Source organism: Melanaphis sacchari, unplaced genomic scaffold, assembly GCF_002803265.2.
Source record: "Melanaphis sacchari strain LSU unplaced genomic scaffold, SCAv2.0 Contig32_pilon_pilon, whole genome shotgun sequence".
Lineage (NCBI taxonomy): Eukaryota > Metazoa > Arthropoda > Insecta > Hemiptera > Aphididae > Melanaphis > Melanaphis sacchari.
In genome coordinates, this window is record NW_020271199.1 from 91,666 (window position 1) to 113,451 (window position 21,786).

The 21,786-nt window shown below is 25.9% G+C and overlaps 1 protein-coding gene across 3 annotated transcripts; it reads right to left on the bottom strand.

Annotated features, from left to right (window-relative positions):
* Positions 1-5,916: 5,916 nt before the first annotated feature.
* Positions 5,917-19,218, bottom strand: LOC112596512 (plexin-B). Of its 3 annotated transcripts, none has more exons than XM_025342229.1 (24): positions 18,780-19,217; positions 14,896-15,044; positions 13,614-14,803; positions 13,361-13,537; positions 13,143-13,271; positions 12,976-13,076; positions 12,428-12,560; positions 11,922-12,287; positions 11,626-11,859; positions 11,289-11,546; positions 10,980-11,228; positions 10,499-10,915; positions 10,118-10,414; positions 9,711-9,887; positions 9,141-9,384; positions 8,815-8,957; positions 8,599-8,732; positions 8,176-8,524; positions 7,944-8,097; positions 7,711-7,875; positions 7,265-7,622; positions 6,919-7,131; positions 6,575-6,725; positions 5,917-6,426 (listed from the first exon to the last, which is right to left on the bottom strand). In XM_025342229.1, exons 2-24 carry the CDS (start codon positions 14,918-14,920, stop codon positions 6,319-6,321), a joined length of 5,772 nt encoding a protein of 1,923 aa, XP_025198014.1. In that variant the 5' UTR covers positions 14,921-15,044; positions 18,780-19,217; the 3' UTR covers positions 5,917-6,318. The 3 variants fall into 3 exon arrangements, with proteins under 3 accessions (XP_025198014.1, XP_025198010.1, XP_025198011.1); XM_025342226.1 differs by having other exon boundaries at positions 6,319-6,426; positions 7,690-7,875; positions 18,780-19,216; XM_025342225.1 differs by having other exon boundaries at positions 7,690-7,875; positions 7,944-8,524; positions 18,780-19,218.
* Between the last annotated feature and the right edge of the window lie 2,568 nt (positions 19,219-21,786).

Here is a 21,786-nt window from a genome sequence, read left to right on the forward strand (position 1 = left end):
AAATTGTTTAACTCAGAACATTGTTTATGCGTTGCTAAAATATCTAACGTGTACCATGTATTAATTATTTTCCATAGTAACTAGTATTTAATCTAGTTACAAAATCTCTCCGGATTATATATGTGTAATTGCTTCTTATGCATTAATCTGTGCGTTTGTATGACGGCATATCCTCTCTTTTTTTAAATCATAATGATATAGTTTAAAAAACACAATTTTAATACGCAACTGTTTCAATTTTTTTTTTTATCATTTAGTTACTAAAAGTTTATCTTGAGTTTTAATTTAAACGTATTAAACATTATATTTTTTGTTTAATTTTATCAACTATTAAATATTAAAACCGACATGGGCGTAGCTAGGATTCTAATCAACGGGGCAATTTATAACCTTTTTTTATTGCTTTTTTGATTTTATAGTAAAACTTATACGTTTAGTATAAGAAATAGAATTTAGTTTAAAGCGCGGGGAGGGGAGGGAAGTGCCCGTTGACCCCACCCTCGCTACGCCCATAAAAACCATTAATGGGCAATAAAATGTAATTGTATGGGTAATATTTGCTTATATAAATTATAAATAAGCTGACTTACGTCCTACGAGCATTCAATAACATAATAAGTTGTAAATCGATAAGCATTAAACTTGATATCACAAGTGGAGGGGTATTAATTCATTAAAATTATCAGATGATTTTGTATTTTTCTTTATTGCTTTGACCTAAACACATTTTTTATTGTATGATTTTATTGAAGATTACATATTTTAACATTAAAGGTAGGTATTTATAACTTTTAATAAAAGTACATAATATTATATATTTACGATTTGTTTGAAAAATAATTTGTTATAGTGCTTTCTTTATAATTTTGATAAGATTTTTTAACAAAATTAAAAATATTTTTTAATGCCATTGATAATTGTGGCGTAATTATATTGCTGTTTACCGAAACAAAAGTAAAATATATATTACTAGTTGACCCGGCAATACTTCGCTATTGCAAGGTTTCTCAGTTATTAATTTGCTATTTATTTTCTGAATGTTAAATAATTATTTTCATTTTATACCATTTTAAATCATTTCTATGTGATAATGTAGCCGTAGAAATGTAACGTCACCACCACGGATTCTTCATGATGTATTGTAAAAATAAATATATCGCCTGTGTCAATAGAAAAATTGATACTTGTTGCAAAACTTTTTCATTTTAAAAGATTTATTTATAGTATTTATAAATTTTGTAGTTATAACTATGCATAGAATAAAAAATATGAATTATGCTAATATTTTGATAATTCAAAAATTTAACAAATTTGTTTCTTAAGAACTTAAACTTTTTCTCAATTGGGGGCAAAAAATACAAATTGAACCTGGATGTCTTACGTGACTGGGCAATATATAGTTAACCATGAGAAAAACATAGAACACTTAGGTCAATTCCAGCAACTTTAAGTGTTTATATTTATTGCAAATGCTAATTGAATAGGAAATTGAATGCGTTTAAACTGAAAAGGTAGATCTGTGGGTACCTATAATTGGTTTGGTGTAATCGCTCAAAAAAAATAAATGTTAATAAATAATAACTAATAAGTAAAAAGCAGAAAAAAATGGCATCTTATTCTGGGGTCTGAACTCGAGACTTTCTCTTTGGAATTACGTTAAAGTGCCACTGCACCATAAGATTTTATAATACGCGCCGGTAATTTAGTAGTTATTTAAATAGCGATGTATCCTATATCTTTATTAATCAAGTTATACGAATAAATTATACATACAAACTATACTCGGCTAATTACCTACCAAACAGTGAAAACCACATCAAAATCTTTTCTGCCGTTTCAGGGTTTAGCCTGAACAAAAAAAAAAAAAAAAAGCAATTACATTTTATAATATGTATTGATATTGATGATACGTGTCGTACAAGAGGTATCTATTACAGATTAGTCTAAGAATTATCACTTCGAACGAAATCAAATTCACTACACGTAAATATATTAATTATTATTTATTAATAATTGCTATAGGTAGAAATAAAACCCCATATTCGTTTCAAAATAACATCGCTATATCCGAATTATCGTTGTAACCGATATCGTTATATACGACTAAAAGTACTATGTCTACTACACATGAGATATAAAACCAACCAAATACATTGATTGGAATCGTTTTACCCATAATATCGTTTTATACGGCATCGTAATTAGCGAATGTTCTGAATAACTGATTCATAAACAACGCAAAGCCGAACCTAATAAGAGCTATCGATTTGAAAATTTGAGAGTAGATTACCTAATATTATAGTTTCACTGTTTTTAAGATAAATATGCATGTATATATATTTATACTGTTCAATTATGTTCAGAATATTATCAATTACTTACCTGTTAAAGTGATAATTTTGAACCGAACACTTTGGTGTCTAGATCGTCAATAATATTTTTTGTATCTGTTGATATCTGTACGATGGATGAGATCTATAAATTGATATCAAAATGTACAAAATGTATATTATGATTATTTATGAATTAAAACTTTCGTTTAATTAAATAAATTAGATAGTCAAAAATTTTAATGATAAGACCTGCAATAAAAACGTTCAATCAATAAAAAAAAAGTAATTACGAAAAATAGTAGCTAGTAGGTACTGCGTAATTAATTTCTTCAAAATTGTAGAAGTTACTAATGGGTTTTGGATTAAAGATTAAAATTATCAGTGTAATTGTTCTCAATTTTTTACTGGAGAATGAGAGAATATGTAATTATATTCTCTTTATTTTCATTCATAGATCCATTAAATGTTTTAATAAACATTCATTACAAAATAATATTAAAATAATTGTATACGAATTTCGCTAATACACATGAAACAATAAATTATATCATCACACAAACGTGAAAAATGACTACATTATGTATATTGTATAGTGCGTATGTACCTAATGCATTTACTCTGAAAATATCAACGATTAAAGTTAAAATTCTAACATTAGAATTGAGAAAACAGCAGTCAATAAACGGTAACTCTCACAACAATATACAAACTATTATAGATTAATTATTAATTTCTATATAGTAAATATATTTATCAATTTTAGATAATATTAATTTAAATTGAAAGTATAGACAAAACCTAATAAAAGAATAGTTAAATAATTAGAGTTTGGTTCTTACACTACATATAAATCTTGGCTAAGTAATAGAATATAAGTTAAAAATATTAATATTAATATTTTAGTTTTGCATTAATGTCGATTTACATATAGAAATTAATTAATTGAATGGTCAATAAAATGTTATAAGCCAATCATGAGACACTAAATCATATTTTAAAGACTATGTGTTACCCTGTTTAGAAAAAAAAACCCGTTTCTTTATATTCATCATGAATTCTAGAGCCAATTATTTTAAAATATTGAATAAATAGTATTTATAATAAATATTGTTAATTAAAATACTCAATTCAATGAAATTTTAATTATTACGCATAAACAAAAACGATGTAACAATTCTCAGCTTTATTGATTAGTCATTAAGTAAAGTAATAATTCTATTTTGTCACATTGAATACAATTTAACAGCAGTATTTAACGCGTTACTTCATACAATTTAAATAAATACCAGCTTTGGTTACCAATATTGTTGGCCAATTAATATCAAATAAATAACTGTAAAAAACAGTGTAAAATTAGAGAACATTTAGATCAATATATAATATATTAATATGTATATCAGATGAACAATACACTTAAGAAAAATGACAGAACATAATTGTTTTATGTACACAATTCATATTATACAATAATACAATAATTTATAAATGTGTAGAAAAAAAATCAATATTCGTCTTAGTCATAAATATTTAGTATTGTGTGAAGGTTACAATGGAATTATGAACTATGAATCATTCAATTCAATTGACTGTAATTATAATGATTTCTGTATATTGTGTACAATATGCCTCAATTATTAGTTTAAATATCTTGAACATAAATAAATTACCAAAATGACAGAAAGGTTTTATTATAATATTATTATCCAGTAAAGTTGAATGATCCATAAAACATAACTGCTCAACAATACAATATAATCTAAAACATTAATGAATACAATATATTAATAATCAACTTAACGTTTTTCAGAATGGTATTTAGAAAACTATTTCATTTTTTCCTGCAAGTTATGATACTGAATTTGTGATGTAAGTATAATTGTATTCACATACAATATACATAAATATGTGCAGTGATAATATTTCTATAGAAATAAGTGCACTATTGTATTTAATTTCTTTTTAACATTTGACAGCAGAAATATGTAGTTTATATACAGCTTCATGAAAATTGTTAAAGACGATTTTACAGACAATTGTGGATTGGTATGACAAAAAATTTAGTTGTCTATTTTATAATCAGAATACAACAATAATTATAAAAATACTAATAATAAATAAATTTAGATCAATGTATAATCTGTATTTTTTTTTTTTTTTTGCGTAAAATACTTTCCTAAAAACGTTTTGAACACATCATTATAGTATAATATTTTACTATATATATATATATATATATATAATTATATATACAAACATATATATGTAATTCATTTTAACATTATTTATACTAAATCTTAAAATAATATTTATACACTTTACACTAAAGAAGTAGAGATAAGTTTTTGATTTTATACGCTTGAATTCATCAAAATGCTAGGTTATTAATTATATAAACACGGATAAATGCAACAATACAATTTGTTCATATGGACACGTAATTGAATAGACATAAGTTAGTGAGATCTAAGAGATTTTAATATAACTAAAGACAAGTAGGTGTACAATATTTTAACAGTTTAGTTTTACTGTCATGGTAAGTTTATGAAAGTATTAAAATATGAAGGAAATAAAAATGAAAGCTAAAAAATTTATTATGCCATAAATCAATGCAAGAAATGTACATCATTTTTCTATCACTAAAATATAATTATTGTGGAACTGTTAAAATACTGTACATACATCATTGGTTACTAATCGACAGCTATGTGTGGGATATATATAAAATGATACCATAAGTGTACAATAATCAGACCATCAATATATTAAATACATTAAATAGTGATCTAAAATAAATATCATACAAAGTATAAATGCAATGTAAAATTATTGGGAAACAATAAAAAAAAAAGCCAAATTATGTCAACATACTTGATAATTGAAGCTATACAAGCAGAATAATTTGAATTGAATGGGACTTATTTAAAACATTCATCTAAACATCGAAAATAATTTTAAAATATATATATACTTAAACAAATTTTAATCAAAAATAATAAATAGTAACTTAAAAATTATACATTTACAATAATAAAATTTAAAAATTCACTAACAGACGGAGCAGAGACAAAATGTTCATTATGATTTGATGTGTTTAATAACATAATTTATTTAGAATATAATTTTTTAATTAATGTTTTTCACATACTTTAAACATGTTTATCAGGACGGAATCAGAAAAAAAAACTTATTAAAATGTCATGTAAATCCTATTTGACCACAAAAACATATTTTGACTTGATTATTAAATTATTATTCAGTTTACATTAGTAGTATAAAAGTAAGAAACAAAAAAATTATTTCAAAGAATTAATGAATAATTAAAAAATAATAATAATAATTAGTAGGAGTTATGTTAACAACATTATGTTTACCAATTTGTACTTCCCTTATTTACAATTTATTTTAAATTAAATAAATCAAAATGAATGAAAAAAATTTATGGAGATAATTAATAGTAAAACATTTTAGACGAGAAAAATTAAATTAATTGAACTATTATATTTAAAAAAAAGTATTTATTAGAAATATTGAAAAAATATTTATGATAAAAATAATAAAATTAATATATTTCTTGTAGATGTGTATCTAAAAATTAGTACTTAAAAAATAAGGGAATATTAATAAAAATAAGTTGTTTTATTTAGTTTTTCGTTATAAAAATTGAAAAATGTACATAAGTCAAGGCCTGTCTTTAGTGTTATAGTGAAATAAAATTGTTTTGATCAGCTCAACAATGAAATAACTACTAAATTAATATAACAACCTAACAAGTATTAAGTCGTATAGATTTTGGTGGTCAATCATAAACTCAGGTTTGCCTAAAATAGCAAGTAATATTAAAAACATTACATCTATCTATATATATATATATATGTATAATGTATATAAATATTATTAAAAAAGTCAATATAATTTCTACGTAATCTGTACACATTAAAACATCATTATCACAGGATAGAGTCGCAAGTATATAATCAGTCTACTGTCAGCATATGGCCGCTTCATCACCTTCAAGTGTCCCAGCCACCTTATTTAACTTATGACTGAGATTAATCTTTTGACAATATGGATCCAATTCTAATGAATCTAAAATCTAGAAAATAAATTAATAAATTAGTAGTAAACAGTTATAGTTTATACAGTTTGATTAAACTTTTTCATTAAATTAAAATAAATAGTAATTATTATACATAATTCACTTTACAATCCAATATATATTTTTATTTTTTGTTTTAACTTACTGCATCATTATATTTAGAAGCATAAATATATAGTTCTTTCAAAGCAGAAACTATGTGGAATTGACCGAAATGAGAAACAGATAACTGCTGCATAGTTGTGCTTAATTCTTGATCAGTTATTTGAGGTAATTTTTGAATGTCACTGTAGAATCTGAATAACAAATAAATAAATAAATAAATAATATTTAATTTTAATTTTAAATGTATTAGTGCTACTTATTTTTAAGTAATAAATGTTATATCATTTAACTAATAATATACAATTATACTATAAACATTTATTTTTAAAAATGTTTGTTACATAATAATATATGTCACATTATGGTATTAAAAATGATTATTACCTTAATACAGTCTCTCTATACTGAGGTATATCTTTTGCAAAAAGAAGTTTGTTTGATGGTGAATCTTTGCCTAATCGATGATCAGAAGTTGAACATGAATCCATAAATGTTTGAGCAATAACTGATAAACAAGAGTCAACCGTAGGAGTTTTGTCAATATCAAATATGAAATCTGGGTTTTTAATGAAATTCACCCAAAACCTCAATGGAAGACTGTAAATTAAATATTTAACTAGTTTAGTAAGACAATCAAAAAAATTAAAATAAAATTGAAAATACTAACATTATTTTTAAGTAAAAATTACAAATGGTTTCAAAAATTATTAAATAATTAAGTTATTATTACCTATTTGACTTCCAAGAATGAACAACTTCTGGATCAATTATGTTGTATTTTTTAGCAGCATCATCAAACAAATCAAATAACCATTTTACAGCTGGTGGGAGAGTTTCATTAGCTGCTAAAATTGTTGAGAAAAAATCATCAACAAATTTCTGAATCGTTCCTTTTGTAGACAATAATCTAGTTAAAAATATCTCCGGAATCGCCTTATGGGTTCTTTCTGGCATTTTATTTGTATGATATTGTTGCTGTGTATCAGTAGATCTAATTAAGTGATACACAGTGCCAGTGGAACTAGAACTGGTCTCAATACCTCCATTAGTTGTTGATATAATAGGACCAGAATAGTATCCAGAAGTACCTAAACATTTTAAATAATTATTTAAATGAATTTTGAAATTACAATCTGACTATTTCTAAGTAATTACAATTATGGCACGATTGCATACAAGATTTATTGTATGTATCATGTTGGCGTGGAATAAGGGTCATTACAGCAGATTCTTTTACACCATAGTGTGCAAGGGTATTTAACTTTTTCCATCCACATATATTTTTGGTAGTAACATCATAATCTTGAAGTGTAAGATGACCTCCTCGTCCATGACGCCATTCTTTATGAATAATAAATTATATTATTATACATTCATAAATTAACATGTTAAATTTTAATTATTCTTACCTAAATCAACATCATAAACAGATGGTCTAAGGGAGAAAGCTGTATTTTTATAAACAGCATCAAGAATTTTAGATTTAACTTGACTAATTGTATCACAGTCTAAGACTTTACATTGCACTTTATCATCTAATTCATCTTGCATAACATATAAATTCTGAAATATAAACGAGAGTAGTTTATTTAACATTATTAAAATGATTAAACAATTTATTTTTTTCTTAATTATACTCACTACAACTCGATGGTCTATTTGTTCTCGAAGTAAACGGTCTTCGGATAAACTATATCTGGCATCATATGTCAAGGCATCAACTGGGCCTTTTTCGACTTGATGTTTAATGGCTTTATAAAGTAAAAATAATGATGACCCTGCATAATCTTTAAGATACTTATACATGTTGAGTGCCATCCAATTAGTTAACATTTTTTCAACAACAGATTCAGTTCTTCGAAGCATTAAATGTGGATGTTTAGACATAACTGATTTATCAATTAGTCTAAGTAACAAACTTCTCAATACGTCAGTTGCATATTCCATTTTATTCATTAAAACAACCATAAGCAATGAAGCAACATTGACTCTGAAAATTGAAATTCAAAGTTAAGTAAAATATAAATATGTATGGTTAAAATCAGCTAAATTATTAATACTGACTTGTCACGAATGCTAAAAGTTTTTTGAGATTCAAGAGTATCAATGAACGATAATACAAAATGTTTATTGTTTATAAGCTGCTCAAATTGCATCATAGCAGCATCATAATTTGTTGTTGATCCGGCAATAACAACCTATGATTATAAATTATAAAACATTGATTAATAAATAATAGAACAATTTTTTTTTTAGAGTTAAACGTTTTATATTACTCACTTTTGATTCGTTCAAAATAGGATGATCTCGAACACCAGGGAAAAATACTTTTAAAATATATTCATTGTGATCTAATGTAGGTATACCAGAAGATTCTAAATCTGCAGTTAAGTCAGTCATATCAGTTTGCAATTCAGCAAAAGCTAAAATTCAGGAAACATAATAATTGTAAAAGAATAAATTTTTTTTTTATGAAAAAAAACCATTTAAATTGTAGGAATTAATAAAAATCAATTAATAGATATAAAACTATACTTCCAAATAAAAAGTTAATAGTTATATTTTTTAAAGTAGAGTTAAAACAAAATAAAGAAATGTGATAGAACCTTGTTTACACTCGGAGCGAACATTGCTTTCTAATGTATCCATTTGAATTTGAATACGTTTGTATTCTCTTTCAGCTTGTGTGGATTTTCTTCGGTATAAAAATAATATGATGAAAAAAATTATGATTATACACAAGGCACTTGTAACAGCACCAGCAATTGCCTCTGGCGAAAATGAATATGTTGATAGCACATCATATTGTAAGTATCCCACATTGAATCTTAGTTTTTTACCAACACGAACCTAAATACATAAATCATGAAAATGAATTACTATGTGTCTTAGTTTAATAAATAATTGAAACTACACTGATTGATATAATGTTAAATTAGTGCATATAAAATTATAATAAGTTTTCAAGGATTACAATCAGAGCTAAGATATAATTATTGTATATGTATGCATAATCATTTAAAATTTGACATAACATATTAAGTTAAATATTTTTGATTTTATATGCATGTCAATATGACTCCTATAAATTAATTGTAAATAATAAGTTACCTAACGCATAAAAATTCTAAGCCTTGACTATTATTGTATTGAAAAAAATTCAAAATTAAACTCACCACAACCAAAGGTAATCCTGTTTTGGTAGGTGAACCAAAATCATCAATAGATTGTGGTTGATATTGAGGGGGAATACAAACTAGTTGAGTATTAGCCAATGAAGTGACGTTGCATACCTCCATTCCAATAGTTACATTAACATCAGATTCATCACAAGCCAAATTTAAGTTTTCACCCTAGTTGATAATTATAACAAATTATTAATAAACTTATATATCAAATAGGATTGATTCAAATTTTATAAAATAAACATAAGAAAAAAAATAGCTGACAGTTCATTTAATTGTATGAAAATGGTTTAGTAAAGATGTTGAAATATTCAGGAAAAAAGAATTTAAAAAAAGTAAATTTACATATTTTTATACTGTTATATGCATAATATTGCTTCTGTAATATGTTTACTAACCTCTATAACTAATGTATCGCCTTTATATGACTTAATAGTATTTGAGAATTGGAAATATTTTGGATCTTGCACATACACAATTTGTGACTGTAAGACTTTCAAATGTTTTTCTAAGTCTTTGACAGCGGCAACATTATCCATGATAAATCCAATTTTCAAAGTCAAATAAGAATCTAAATATTTCCCATTTGTAGTGTGTCTTCTTCGTTTTCGATAACTCTTAATACTTTTTAAGAATTGGCCGTTAGCAGAAGGGGATGGACATTCCATTTGAGCAGAATTAAGAACTACACATTCCTGTATAAGAAAAAAAAAAATATGTTAACTTTATTTAGTATAACCACTTTTACATATTGATATAATTATTAAAAATAAACTTACAGTTTTATTGATGGGATGGAGGAAGTCAGAATCAACATAGATAACCATTTCTGGCTTTTGGATAATATCAAAATTTGTACCATGAACTGTTATCATTCTACCTCCAGACAAAAAGCTAATTAATGGTTTAATTTCAGCAACGGTTGGATCACTTCGATAAGTGAAAGGTTTGGCTAATGTTCTATTGGAACCATCAATAATTAAATGCATTGAATTTACAGTCAGTGGTCTATTAGCTGCTGAAGTCACACATGTAAGTCTTGTGCTTGATGCATGAGTTGTATTGACTGTACATGGGAAATTATCAAGGTATGCAGTTACTGAGCTTCCTATGTTTAAATTATGTCCACTAATGGCCAAAAGTGTACCACCACTCTGAGGTCCCATGCTAGGAGTTACTTTATCCAATTGAACACTCTGTAAAATATATAAAATAAGTATTGAATAAATTTAAACATATTATGTTTAATAAATATTATACCTTATAATTGAAATGTACAGATGATTCAGTCAGACCAGCATTATTTCCAACAACAATAGAAGCAATCTTTTCAGTATTTGATGGCCCAGTTCTACAAACTATTTTTACAGATACTTCATAATCAACTAAATGACACAAAATGCCACCTATATGGATTTTCCCCCAAACATCTTCTCGGTTTAGACCTAAATTACTTCCTTCAATAGTGACCAAAGTACCGCCTTCAATTGGTCCACTTAGAGGTTTTATCTAAAAAAATAATTCAACATTATAACTCATATTAAAAATAACTCTTATAATTTTTAATACCATATCTATTCTTGGTTTTGGACATTCATTGCTAGATGTTTCTAAGCAGGTTTCTGAATACACACAAGTACTTAAACACCAAGTACATTGATATTTGCGATTTCGTGTAACACATAATGAACAGTCAGGATGTTCTCTATGAGATCCAAGAATATCACATTTATATAATGTCACATTTATCGTATCAACATGATGGTTTCTATTCCAAACCATACTGACCATAGCATCATATTCTCCAGAATTAGTTTCATATGAATACTAAAATAATATTAATATATACGATTAAGATGTTTTCTATCAAAATAGTATCTTAAATCAAAAAAATATTTAAATTTACAGTAGTCTTATCACAGACGATAAATTTTTCTTCTACCCTTGCAGGAACCATTAGTTTAGCTCCTTCAATATTAATTATACATTGAAAACCTGTATGTCCAACTTGAGGGTTGGGTAAATTTTCTACTTGTAAAACTATTTCTTTAGGAACACCATTAGGTAATAATATTTTTTGAGCTGGCTGCACAAACCGTGGACAAAACATTGCACCATGGCTTTTAAGACGAGTAGGATTCTAAAATAAAAAATATGATTAATTAAATATAAATATATACAATGTTGAAGATTTTAACTTACATTTTCACCACTAATAATAATACGCTGACAACTAGATATATTATTTGTGCATTTATTCTCATAGACACACCAATTACAAGCCCATTGAGATTTAACACACTCCATACATCTGGTATGAGCTGAACAATCATAGTAAGCAAAATTTCTGCTTACAAAGTCCTTATTTGTTTCAGAAGATCTCACTGACAAAGATACATATATATGATCTTGGTTTTTTGGAATTTTTGGACGTGATTGAACTGGCGGAGTTGAGCACTGTAATCCAAATTGTGTAACAACTGCATCTAATGGATCACTTTTACCAAAAACACAACGATATTTTGCTCCAGCAGGTAATTCTGGTAGTGTTTTAATTGCAAGTTGTAACTGAAAAATAATATGAAATAAAATGAATAAATAAATAATATATTCCATCTTGCATAATAATATTTTCATTATCATTTAAATGTGTAATTATTAAATACGATACAATTTTTTTTATTAAGAACAACAACTACAACCATTACCTTTGACATTTGGTGAATTGGAATCCGATCTGGACTAATTTGTTCAAAATCAATACATTGTTGACCAGTACCAAGTGATAACCATCGTGGTGAACTGTGACTTGCTTTTTGACAAGTACTTCTAATAGTACACCTAATATTTAAATTCATAAAATATAAATAATTAATTTAGATATTGTTAAGAGTTAATAATAAAATTATAAGTAAATATTAATTAATTATGTATATTTTATCATAGTATATTATAATTATAAATTTATTGAACCAGTGCAATTAATTCCGTGAGACATTTGAAATATTTATAATTGATTTATTTTTTCAAAAGAAAAAAAAGAACACCTAAAAATAAATTCACAATAATTGTATTATGTACTTGTAATTTGTCGATTTTTTTTTTTTTATATAATAATAAGTAATAACATAAGAAATGAATATCTAAATTTTTTGAAAATTGAATTATTTATCTCTCACCAAATTAATCAACATTATTAATGCATTTCTTCAACAATGTTTTAAAACCATAAATTTGTAAAATAAAACAACTATACCTTCTTTCAAGAGAACACCAACCACAGTAAGGATCATTTGCTTCCAAACACGAAGAACAATTAGTAAAACTGTAACAATGCTCTACTCTCACTTTCAATACCTTAAAATAAACAATAACGATTTTACTTTTATCTAACTTACTAAAATTATGTAAATTAAAACTTACATTGCTTCGAGTTAATACATATAAATGTTCTCCATTAGTGGTAAGTGATGTATCTGGTAATATGGCATTTCCATTGTCCAAGACTAATTCTTCATAATTTACAGCATGTGTTGCAGATGATAACAATACCTTTTATTCATAAAATATAATAGTTAAACAATTTAATATACTTACGTCTTAGCTAATTAATTTATTAATAAAAAAAAATTTGAATTTACTTTTTTAAGAACTCCTGTTGAAGTTCCCAAAAAAATTATAGTATTTCTTTCTGTTGTTGCTAATGTTATTGAAGAAATAAGATGATCGGGAAAATTGATTGCAGCTTGTGTAGTAATTGGTTCTGTTCCTGATATTTTTAAGCCAATTTCACAAAAGTTTAAAATATTTCCAGTTGACTAAAAAAAAAAAAAAAAATTATAAAAATATTAATTAATATTAAATTAAATTAATTTTTATTTCATAAATACTCACCCCTGCAGTTGGACAATTTCCTTGTAATATTAGTCCAGAAACATATGGCATATTACGATATTTGATTGTACCATTAAAACACATATGAATGTTTTCATTAAACTTAGATTCAATATATTGCATACTAAATGCACATATTGCTGATTTAGGCATTGGTTCATTGGTAATACCTTGACTTGGAGAAAAAGATCCAACTAAGACCTGGTCATTAGTATCAATACCAAGACTGGCTGCTAAGTCTTCACCAGCATTACTTAGCTTTAGGTCTTGAGCAAGTTTATAATTCACTAAATCATCAGAGTTGGATGTTTCTTTTACCATACATTGTAATGTAACTTCAGTATAACTATCATAATTGGCATCATCAATACAAACTCTGGCTAATCTAGTAACATATCCTAACTCTTCTTGTCCTGGTAATGGTGAATGTTTCTGAACAACAACAAAATATGCATAATCACTTGAATTGAATCCATAAATATATTTAACAAGGAAACGGTCACGATAATTAACGTTGATGTTAAGTGAAGATTGTTTTAAAAACGAGGTTTCTGCTAAATTTAAAGTGTAAAGACTACGACTTGAAATTGCTGGTACAGCATGTCTATAATCTCCATTGTTAGTAAAAGTGGTTCCAACATATAATACATTTGAATATCCCCAATTATTATAATGTTCTGGTCCAATGAAAGCATATGTAGAAGCTTGTTCTGTATTAGCAGCAATACTCATAGGAATAAATTGTGCTGGTAATGACACATTTGACATTTTATACTTGTTACAAGCTCCTTGAAAAATAGAACCGCATACTATTAACATTCGAGATTCCAAGTCGATGATTAGAATTTTGTTATAGTTGTCAGTAAGTGATGTTTCAATGGGTGGAGAGGTTGGACAGCCACTTGCTGGACATTGTGGACTATCTGAGAGTGGACCAGTATTGGTACATGTCTCCACAGTTAAATTGGTTCCTTCTAGTTGTATCAATTTGTTTACTGCACCAATGTAAACTCGACCCCCTAAACTCTTGTCTACAGCCATGTGAAGTAGATGGTTTGAAAAACATTCTGACTGTGTACTCTGTGGGTATTTAGCTATAACTGACATCGCTAAACTGCATTTTAATGTTGTAGTTATTAGCAATAACACCAACACAAAACATAGTTTGGAATTCGGCATCACCAATTTTCCTAAGATAATACAATTATAACATATTTTAAATTAATTAATATAAATACTTATTATACTAAAACAGTTTTTAACTAATTTATTTATGACTTACCCACAGTAATAAATTTCCAATCCATTTAAATGATATCGGCATTTTCAAGAAATCAACAACATTAATTTTATGTTTCTTAACATGATCTTAAAAGGAAAGCACTCATTTATCTATTAGAAGACGATCCATATTGTCCATAACTATACATTCTAAAAACAAATAAAAAATATTTTCAATGAATAATAATATATAAATGTTTTGTAATACTATTATAAATAACACATTATTGTTTTATTTACTTTTAGTATTATGTTAAATATAGCAATTCAATTTTACAACATTTTTAATATTATCAATTCTTTATTTTATATTATATAAATAATAAAAAATACTACCAAATAAATGGCCTAATCTTAAGGATCAAAAAATGATAAAATAGGTACATAGACATTAAAGAAAAAGTTAGCATATACAAATTTAATTATTTAATAATTTATTTTTATAGTAAAAATAATAAATTATAAACATAAAAAATGCATGAACAATGAACATGAGTCTTCAATTAATCTTTCAAATATATTTAAAGAATAAATATGAGGGAATGAGTGAAAACATTCAATATTTAATTAAATTTAATATTCAAGTGATAAAGAAAATAAATATAGGAAGCTAAGTAGACAATCATTAAGCTATCATAATTGAACTAACAAAGGTTCATTCCATCATTGCATGAATACTACCAATCCAAAAAAAACTAAGAAGATATTTAATACATTATAGTGTTAAGTACAATAATAACATAGGACATAAATTTAAAATTAACACATTTTAATACAAACTTACAAATAAAAATGATGAAAATTATACACTATGATTTTAGAACTGAAATTTCATTACAATAAATCAATAACTATAATTTAGTAAACATAAAACAACTTATCAAAAAACATTTAGAATTGTTAAAATACAATATAACCAAAATAAGTTATAGTAAGGGTTTTGTCATAAAATTTAGGTAAGCATTGTTTATTAGTTTTCTGAAAGAATTTCATGAAAGTATAATGCTTAAAATAACATGGGAATTATAAGACTATTTAAATCGTAACAAAAATAATAAAATAATTTGAGCAATTTTTATTCAAATATTTTTTCCTGTACCTATTTTATTTTGTATTTATTTACTGTTTTTCATTTATAGAGCATTAATATTAATGGTTTTAAAATTTATCTTTCAGTAATTGACTTTATCTATGGTTAGGTATCAAAAAGGATACGCCTGTAATTTAAAACCCATAATATATTATTGGCTAAAAATAAATAATATATTTAGGTATAGGTAAATTATATAAATTTTGTTAACATACAGTATACTGCTAACATTTATAAGTGGTTTTAAAAATAATTTAAATTTTATCAAGAAAATTGAATTAAAAAAGCTGTTTATAAATATTTATTAAAGAAAAAATATAGTGCAATTGTAGTGCAAATACCTAAATATTTAATAAAAAATATATAATTATGTATTATCAATAAAAGAAATTGACTTTTTATATATTTATATTTATTAGTTATAAACAACAAATTAAAATAAAATATATTAATTTACATTTAAAATGAATGAATAAAAAATGAATTATAATTATTGCTTAAGAGTCGGTATTATATTTATAATTATTAAATTGGTACAGCACTAACTGCTTTATTACTAATAATATTGATACCCATATATTATAGGTAAAGTACATAAAAAATTCAAAATATTATTAGTTAAGTGCATACAATAAAATTAAAATAAATAAATAAATATTATCTTGAGAAAGTTTATTTTTCATGACACTTGCTTTTATAGAGTATAGATATTCTTTAACTATAAAATTGTCAATTTTCTTTTTATGAATACATCTACACCTATTTGCAGAATAAGCATGCGCACAAGGCATACAGGGTATATCCAGGCATGCCCTGTGATTTTTCATAAATTATAATTGTTTGCTTATACCATTCAACCAATAAATTTCATCCCATTTTCTTTTGAAAAATCTTTAAGTGAATATAATAGTTAAGTATTTATTTTTTAATCTTTGTATAAGTATTTACTTTTTTTATGTTACAAATACATATCAATCATATCATATAAATATCAATATAATATATTATTTGATAACAAACATATTATGTACCTATATTACAATAAATATTACTATTTATCGCAAAACTATTTTTCTTGTTTGTATTATGACATTTATAATCTAGTAACTAGTTAAATAGTTTAAATAGATAAATTAATACATTGTTGTAGGATCATAATTTATTGTTCATATTTTTAACTACTTAACAAAGCAACTTTTTTTTTTATATAGTTTTTAGAGCATTAAAATTCAGGCTCTATCAAAAAGATAAAATTACTTTTTAAAAATATAATGATATTAATATAATTAAATTGTAAAATAAATACTAAGCCAATCAATAATATGTGGTTAAAATATTAAATGTAGGTATACTTAGTTTGTTAGAACAATGTGAAGTCAAATTATGTAAGTAGGCATCAACTATATAAATATTGAAAAATGTTCTCAAGTTAAATACAATTTATAACATAACACATTCATATCATAAAGTATAGTCATAACATTTTTAGGCCTTTTCTGATTTCTTTGAAAGTTCAATCAAAAACATATTTAAAATGTTAATTTAAAACTTTAATATTTATAAATTGTATACTTATCATCATGGGATTGAAAATATAACCCTAAATGAAGTATTAAATAGAATTTTGATATAAATATATATTGATTACCTAATAAATGTATACATATTTCTTAATTTACTAATGTTTTTAATGATCATAGTGAATGCCAAAAATTCAGCCAAAACTTTTTCTATGACTAAATCATTTGACTGCCACAGGTGTAATGTTTTATATAGAAAATATTATTCAATTATTATTTTACTATTATATTTTAATATTATGTATATATAAGTAAAATTAAGTATTTACAATTTTATTCAATATTAAAAATTGAATGTCTTAAAATTTCAGTAAGTGACACCCTTTTAGGCAGGAAAACTCAGAAATATTGTTAAATAAAAAAAAACAAGTACTATAAAATAAGATAAAATATTATACAAGATAAGTTACAAATAAAATTGAAATTATTCAGTGTGAAAAGAATAATAACATTGGAATAGAAGATTAATACAATATTGAATATGTTTGCTTTGTGTCATAGACCTATTAAAAATTCAACATTAACATACTTTAATCACGACAGAAAGTAGATACTTATTTTAAGTATATAAAGAATGTTAAAATAACAACAAAATGTCAAAATGTACCTATCAACTACTAATTGATCAATGAGAATCACTAATTCTAAAAATGGATTTATTTACAATATTAACGAAAACAACTTTTATTCCTTACAATCGTTGACCCTGAATGTAACACTGATCATGTTGCATAAAACTCTAACCATAGCAGTCACCAATATGATTTACTAAATACATGTAATTAAATGATGCTTAGGTGTTTTGATTGAAACTTTATGCCGATAATAAACTACAATAGTAGATCACTAACCTAACCTAACCGTGGTTATCGATAATAGATAGGTAGTTCCTACATCACTACTCTCCCATTCATGTAACGACAAGAGATTAAACAGGTATTAACAGACAGAAAATATGGTGAAATGCACAGGTATCGAACAGACAGCAATGGTGAAATGTGTAAAATCTACATTTGAAAAGACTGTACGTCGATCAATCGAACAACATCTCCCGTCACTAGTTGACAGTACCTTATAAGCAAAACACTGCTCGGTGGTTTTTTTACAATAATGACAACAACACACTTGGTACAAACGGGCCGAGTGACACAACACACTCGATGCAATACGCAAACCTACAGCATTTATTTTTTACGGCGTTATTGTGCACCTTACCTGGAATACGGGGTGGTGGTGGTAGCGGTCATAACGATATCACTCGTGCCCAGCGTCGACGAGGAGGTGATGAGTGGACTTCGGTGCGTCGCAAAAGTGCAAAATCGGCGACGGGCGAACTAGTCGGCGTCGCTTTTCGGTCGTGTGCCGGCGGGGCCGCTACAACAAGAACGTCACGCGCACGGCCCAACTGCCCTATGCGGCGCCTGCCGTGTGTTCACCGAAAATCGTCGTCGGTAGCTGCGGTGAAACAGCGGTTTTGACGCGATTGCGGACGTTATGTAACTGACGGGCGGCAACTGCAGACGGCGTTCCGTGTGTCAAACGGCAAATCAAACACAAAAACAATACATTTTCCAGGCCATTATGTTGTGTGCGAGTGAAATATTGTTAAGAATTTATGTTATTATCAATTGTATCAAACAAATTTCGATTTTGTTAGATATGGAGGTAGCGTTTGGCTTCCATTTTGGAACCTCCGACGCGGCTAGAGTTGCGTCGTGATCGTACTGCGGCTCCTACACTGCCCGACGGTCACGGTCAAACTGGCGCAACTCTTCATCTCGTAATATGGGCATTACGGCTATAGATACCGAGACAGGCATACAGCTATATTATATAATTTTGTTTTCAAATTTCAGCGCGCTTTTCTTCCTCTTTTGATTTCTACCAACTCTTTCGTTTTAATAAAAGTGCTTATATTTAAGCGGGCCAATTTTTCACCTTCATAGTAAATATATATTTTTTATGTATCTATATGTATGACGGTTTGAAGGGTCATGTTTTTAATATTTTAACGGATTAATAAAATTAGAAAGTTGGAAGTTTAAAATAGCTTTTGTCATGGGTAGGTCCATACCAATAATAAACAATAAATAATAAACATATCTATTACCTCCATACATACATATTGTCTACACGACAATATTTTATGGATTCCTACTTCCTAGCTGAATGTTTTCTTATATAGAAGAGAGCAAACATTTTAAATTTTTACTCAAGTAAAACGAATAAATAATATTTTGTATAATATATTACAAAGCTAATTCTTTTTTTTTATGTATACGAGGGTAAAAATTAAAACTCTTTAAAATCTAATCTCCAATCAGTCCAATCTATGGATATTATAAATACTGTTTGTTTTGCGAAGTTCTAAAATATTTATACATTAATGTCATTAAATAGTTTTACACTTAGTTTGATAAATCTATCAAATGATATAATACACTATTAATTTACAAATGTAATAAATAAAAATATGGGAAAAAAGGTAACTACTCTGTTATAAAGTAGGTGTTCAGTGTTCACTGTAGAAAGTACTTTGTTAATGAATAAGTTACTGTAATGGATGTTTTAAATATTAATTCAATGATAAATAATTGTGAACAAAAAATGATTCTGAGTGGAGGCGGTTTATTTTTGTCAGCATATATTACTAAGATGAAGCGTTTTAAATTTTTTAAATATACTTTTACTATGATGAATATAACGTATTAAATTTAAGCATATAAATTGATTATTTTTCTCCTTATACTACTTAATTATTTTTTATAGCTATTGGCTATTTTATACCTACTCATGGATATATACTTAATATTTAATAATATATATTATTATAGTGTGTTTATGGCTATATATATATCAATATCTATACACATAGTGATACAATGAGTGTTTTTCAAAATTCCAGTATCATTTCAATATCTCCGTGGCAAAACAATATATTTAAATAAATTAAATATGGTTTTTTACAATAATTAATAAGAATTCAACATTTTCAAAAAAGTTATTCAATACAATAAAATTTTTAAACATTCACGGGCATATTTTTTAAAATTATTTTAAAAAATATCAAAATTGATTTCATAAGATTAATATATGCATATAATATGTTAGCTAAATTATTAATTAAATTGTAAATGCTATTATTTCTTTATACTTGCACTTGCATCAAACTGTTGAAATTTGTTTTGTATGTCTATTCCAGCCTCCATAGACCAATGACGTGCCAATGGATAATTCTGAAGCTATAACTTCATTTTCAAGAACAATGAATATTAATAAACTATAATGATGTGATCAACATTTTTTTTTGCGTTGTTTGATCTATATTTTGCTCATTGACATTACATAATATATAATAGTTAAAATTAAGGTAGGTATTGATAAAATTAGGAAATAAATTAAAAAACTAATATTATTCAGCTAAATCACACCACACTCACACATACATTGGCTATAATTTGGTTGTTTTCATTCGATTTTAATACATTTTATTTCAGGTTTAATAAATAAATTTCATAATTTAATTTTTTGTGTAGTTACCTACATCAATAAAGACATAATAATGACTAATAAGAGTAAAAATTAAATATTTTACACGTAGAAATGCATACAAAAAAAAAAAAAACTATTTAAATTATGTTATTAAAACCGTTTATATTTACACTACATGTTGATAACGCATTTATTATTATATGAATAAGTTTTTGAAAATATAATACGACTGGAAATTTTTCATGTTTTATAAATAGTTAAACAAAACCAAGGTTATCTAAAATTATGACATAAAATTAAAATATATCAACAAAATATCTCTTGATTATAATATTAACTTAATAATATACTTATTACGTAGGTATTTAACCGAATGAAAAACATGATCCTGTGGATTAACCCGATTATTTGGGCGACTAAAACGTTTTTGAGAAAAACCGAATATACAATTACAAAACTTGGGGCCTCTATGGGCTCTACGCATCAGCCATTGATGCATTATATTTGTCTATTTATTGTATTATAATAATATCATTGATCGTTCTCGTATTTTGTACTTCATTAACTAGCAACAAACGGAGTAATTAAATATTAATAATTGTTTTTAATAGGCGGAGGCCCCTCGGCCAACAGCTGTGGGCCGGTGGCGGGCGGTGCACTGCAGCCAACACGTATACAATTATTACAATTATTACATGATAACAATATTATGACATGGGTAGGCGAATTC